We start from the raw sequence: 5405 nt of genomic DNA, 5'->3' as shown, positions 1-5405 counted from the left end.
TCTTGCAAAAGTATATTTCTCTATTAGGGAAGAAGCCCAATGCCTTCAAGAAGTTTAACAAAAATTTTGGTAGTAACAACATTTGGATAGAGAAGGCAATAGATGCATGGAAAAACCCTAGAAGCTCCCTCAAAACTTGGAAGAAAAGATTTAAGAGTGTGGATTTTAACACCATCATTCAAGCTCAATTTGATGCTATGGAGGGTTTTGGCAAGAGACTCCCAACAAAGGATCAAATCAAAATTTGGAAACTTACCACTATTTGCTTACTTTGTAAAAAGGATGATGAGACAATAAAACATGCCTTTTGGGAGTATAGGGAAGTGTAGAAATGTTGGGGGTATGCTATGACTAATGGAAAAACTAGGTTCACACAATGGATTTGATTAAAAGCAATCATAGTTAGGAGAAAGAAGTGATCTCAATGATGCTTCTTACCAAGTTTGGGTTGCAATTATAGGGATTGCTGTAAGCTTGATTTGTCTATGTAGAAATGCAAATTTGGTAGAATCAATTGTAATGTGGGTTTTTTTAGATTTGGTGAAATCTAAATGATATTGTGCAGTTGTAGCTACTTTTGATGTAATGGGCAAAAGAAATCTACCTTTAAAGTTGTTAGGTGCTTACTTGTAAAGTCAATTGTATCTCTTTAGAGATGTTGTAAATATTAATATAATATATTTCTCATATTAAAAATCTTCTCCACTTAACAAGAATGTTACACTAACATGGTTAGGATGGCATTGCTCCTTATTTAGATACTTTGAATTAGAAAACTTGAGAGCCTCCATCAATGAATCACATAATTACCCCCATATTGATGATCACATAATGACAAGAAAGAAGGATGTTATGACAATGTTAAGTGTTTTTGTGTAAATTGAAAACCCCTTGAAAATCGTTAGATAGGTAGTTTTCTTATTAGCTTCGTGACTGTTTGTTTCTTGTTTAGTAGTTGGATTTTTCGTGTTTGTTTAGTTTAGGAATTGCTTTTTTTATTCTGTTTGGATTTTTGAGTGTGGAAACTTGATAGCCTTGGTTGAGATTGGAGCTTTTTGAACAAGTTGGAGCTAGAGTTTGTTGATAGCAACTGGACATCTTGAAACATGTATGTTTTCGTATCGATACTCTTGCACATCACAACGATTGTGGATTCACGAGCACTTCACATTGCACTTGTCGAATACACTGCACTCTAGGGTCTTCTCCTGATTTTTATCAATTACTTCCATGCCATGGGTTGGGTTGATGCATGCACACTTGAGGGAGCACCTTTCATTGTGCACGCGCAATTCGTTCGTGCACGAGAATCGAGATTTTCATCACCAAGTTAGGAACCTCTGGTTGAGTGGAAAAGGGGGTTGGGTGAGTTTTGAGGGCCGTGAAGGACATCTTCAGTTGTTGTGAGATGGGTTGTTTTTCTAGTCAACACCATGAGGACCATTATTTTCTTGAGAGAGTGTGAGATTTTGGGAGGGTGGAGTGGAGTACAACATTTCTTCTTTAGGTTAAGTATCATAAAGTAATAAAGGAATTGTGTTTGCATGTTGCATAGTGCATGAGCACATATAAATAGGCTAGGTACTATTTTTCAGTGCATCCATCTTTTCGTGTGAAGCATAGCTTGTATGATTTCATAGCATGGTTTCAAATTTGCATTTCTTCTTGAAGTCATATGTGATTGAGCATGAAATTCAATATCAAAGCATATTTTCAAGGAGAAACACATTGCGTGTTTACAAGGTGGAGCAGTTGGCTGATGTAGTTAAGGCCATAATGAGACTCAAGGAAAGAATTGTTGTCATTAAAGTAGAGCTTTGAAGCTCCAAAAGTTACTAAGGATGGAATCATTGAGCAAAAAGCATTGCATTCAAAGATAAGCTGAAAAATGTTGGAGCAAGTCTTGTAAATGAAGTTACTAATGCTACAAAGCAGTGCCATGCCCGACTGGGCTCTGATACCATATGGAAATGTGCTGGATCTAGGACATGGCAGGGAGCTATGGTGGACAGAAGAGGAAGAATGAACTCATGATGACAAAGACAAAGACATTATTTGTTACATAAGTGAATTAGGTTCCAAGATGGCAGCTTGGACTCATAAACACAATCTTGTGTAGGACTGACAAAGACAAGAAACTTAATTGAAAGTACAAAGCATCATGACATTGTATTTATTCCATACAAAAAGTGATAGTCAAGTACAATGCTTTATAGTTGTTGGATGGTAGTAGTTTTCCCTTTCTGTGCGTAAGGGATTTCTATAGCTGCGTGTCTTCAGCCCAAAGTGCCTCATACAAAGAGGCTACATTAGGTGTGATTGCAAATATCTCAACATCAATTGCATCAAGAGCGTAAACCTCATTCCAATCATACACAATAGTTGCAAGCATAACAATAGCAAAAGCATAACCCCAAAGTTGAATCAAAGGCTTCTAATATACTTCTCCTGGCTAAGCCTAAGTGAGGCTAGGATAAGGACATGGAGGAGACCAATACACATCCATTGTCAACCTCGATGTGCTTGGTAGAGAAGCCTTCAAATCCTTTGTCCTAAGAAGCAACCTCTCTAACAAATGACTTGGTTTGTAATATGTTATTATAATATATTTTATAATACATTATTATAATATACATATATAATGTTTGTCTATATCAACCTTATCTACTACGTATTATAAATATATTAATAAATATAATTATCAATGTGTGTGTGTATGTATATATAGTAATATGTCTATATAATATATGTTATCACACACACACACACACACACACAAAATTTATTAATTATATATAATATAATATATTATATTATAGAAAATTAATGTATTTATTATACGTTAATGTGTGTGTGTGTGTGTGAATGTATACGACGTTGATATACTATGATATATATCAATATATAATTATCTTCATGGATTGACTCATCATTTTAGAATAGCCGTCATGACAGTCGAAATTGAGTTCACATGTGATGCCCTAGTGTCAACACATGCCCCTCCCTTCCCCTTCTAATCTTTGCTTAACAATAATAACTTAGTAAGAGATAGAGATGTGCATCAATTCTCTACTATATTAACTCAATGATTCCCTACAAAACAATGACACACGTATAAAAGGTACATGGGCAATTTTCATGGAAAATCGAGGTACAATGTCTTGGTGAACTCTTAAATTTAAAGCAAAGCCTTGAAATTTTTAGAGTGAAGGTTTTCATTTATAGAAGCTAGAGTCATTGTAAAAAAACTTACAAAACTTAAAAAAAGACTTACAAATTGGCAAAATTGATTGTTTTTGTATGAACCCTTGTCTTTAATGAAGATTGTGTGACGTGTCTTTGCCTACCACGATCCATCACTCTGAAATCCAGAGTGAATCATATTGTTGCAATAATCATAGTTATTAGTTGCACACTTGATATTTTGAACTTTGGACTTTGGAGTTCCCCCACCACGATTGTGTTTTAACCATAGGGAAAAAACAATCTGATTTGGATGCGAATAGATCAGTGCCTTGGGAGATGCAAGACGTAAGGATCGAACTCACGCACCCATTAAACGCAACCTGCACCCGATCCACTATGTCATGACCCTGTTGGCAAAAGACAATTTGATTTATACCTCTTAGAAATAAATTGGAATGCTTACTTCCAAGGCCTACATTTGGCAACAATTACGCTAAATTTTTGGGGTATTTTGCTTGTTAAGGCAACTAAAAAAGTTGGTCATTTCTCAAATCACATGATGTGTGTCATCTTTCATCTTTCATCTATCATTTCTATCATTGATATTATTTTAAATATACGTGGGGTTCTTGATAGTTTGAGACTAAACCTAGATAAATGAAAAATAGGTCGATAAACCTAGCTACCACATGAAAGATTGGGCCTCCCGTCAAATTAGTCTGAAATAAGTTACATCCTGACGAGTCATTTTCACCCATCAGGCATCGCCGGCCACATCTTGGAGTGGCAGTCTTGACTGCAAGTGCCCTGTCGCAACCGTTCACAGAGAGCCAACGTCCCCCTCCACACGGTTGTGTTCTTCTTCCCTCTGCACGCACAAGCTCTTTGCAGATGTGGTGGCAGTATCCACCTGCAGTAAAGAGCTATGTACAGAATGCTTCATCTTGCGATACGTCTGCTGCGGAGCGGTGAGAACGATGTTTCCTCCTGCCAAAATGAAGCAGAGATGGGTGTGGATCTTGAGAATCTGGACGATATGTAGATGTGTGTGTGTGTGTGTGTGTGTGTATAGAGAGAGAGAGAGAGAGAGAGAGAGAGAGAGAGAGAGAGAGAGAGAGAGAACCTTTCGCACGAACATGCTCCTCCTCCTGGTGTTGGAAGAGGAGGAGGCGCGGGGAGCCGTGCTGCTCTGTTGGGATCCATTGATTCTCTTCCAGGCCTTCACGGCCGCCACCACCACGATGCCACTACCGACTCCTATGAGCACGCCATAGCCAACGGGAAAAGCTGTGTTGCCATCGAGAAGCACCCATCGGAAGGAGGAGGAGGAGGTGGAGGATTACGCCACGTGAGGTTTGGGATGTAACATGGAAAGTATTGAATTTGTGAGAAAGGAAACAATAATTGGACGGCAGCGAAGGAGATATGCAATTAGTTAGTTGATTGATTAATTGATGAATTACCTGCAGTGGATGCAGCCACGGCAGCCCCCAGGGCGGCGCCCACGGTGGAGGAGGCGGCGATGGGGAGGAGGAGGCCGCGGCTGGCGGAGCGGAGGTAGGCGTAGATGCGGGAGTAGACGAGGCGCCACACCAGCCGCACCACCAGCCGGCGCACCCAGCGCTTGAACCTCCTCCACAGCCCAAACCCTCTCCACAGCCCCCTCCTTGCTACTGCTCGTGCGGAGGCCTCACCATTGCCTGCCATACCCTACTCTTACTACTAATGATTGATTGATCAATCACTCCCCTCACCTACCTACCCTATGTAGTATGATTACTATGTCTCTCTCTCTCTCGGCAATAAAAATTGAGAGAAGAGACCCTCAAGGAAGCCATGGGCCTCGCTGGCAACATACGGTTTCACAATCCAAACCTCGCCACTTGGCTCGCGATCACCCCCCCCCCCCCCCCCCCCCCCCCAAAAAAAAAAAAAAAAAAAAGAATTATCATGGGACCCCTCTCCTACTAAACCCCCCCTTCCTTTGGTTTGTTTTTTAGGTACCTTTAGAGTGGTGCCACACGTGGACACGTACGTGTAGGCATTCTACAAGTCTTCCTCTTCGTCAAAGTCCTAGTGTATGGCACAGATCGTTTCATCTTGAGACCAGCTTTGAAAAGTGTTTGAGCTATACAAGATCTACTACCCTTTGTCATTGAATTGCAGGCTTGAATCAAGTTCACTAGCAATCATCATGCGCATCTACCAACTTGATTTCA

General features: G+C 39.9%; 1 protein-coding gene across 2 annotated transcripts; it reads right to left on the bottom strand.

The window, feature by feature from the left end:
* Positions 1 to 3059: 3059 nt before the first annotated feature.
* Positions 3060 to 4985, bottom strand: LOC148041152 (uncharacterized). Of its 2 annotated transcripts, XR_015690742.1 has the most exons (4): positions 4650 to 4985; positions 4310 to 4473; positions 3836 to 4173; positions 3152 to 3566 (listed from the first exon to the last, which is right to left on the bottom strand). XR_015690742.1 is itself a non-coding variant. In XM_087677076.1 (3 exons), exons 1-3 carry the CDS (start codon positions 4891 to 4893, stop codon positions 4126 to 4128), a joined length of 456 nt encoding a protein of 151 aa, XP_087533202.1. In that variant the 5' UTR covers positions 4894 to 4985; the 3' UTR covers positions 3060 to 4125. The 2 variants fall into 2 exon arrangements, 1 of the variants encoding a protein (XP_087533202.1); XM_087677076.1 differs by having other exon boundaries at positions 3060 to 4173.
* Positions 4986 to 5405: the final 420 nt, after the last annotated feature.

Source organism: Lygodium microphyllum, chromosome 1, assembly GCF_053477565.2.
Source record: "Lygodium microphyllum isolate KBCC chromosome 1, Lygodium_microphyllum_v1.1.10, whole genome shotgun sequence".
Classification (NCBI taxonomy): Eukaryota; Viridiplantae; Streptophyta; class Polypodiopsida; order Schizaeales; family Lygodiaceae; genus Lygodium; species Lygodium microphyllum.
This window is presented reverse-complemented; position numbering and strand designations above follow the sequence as displayed.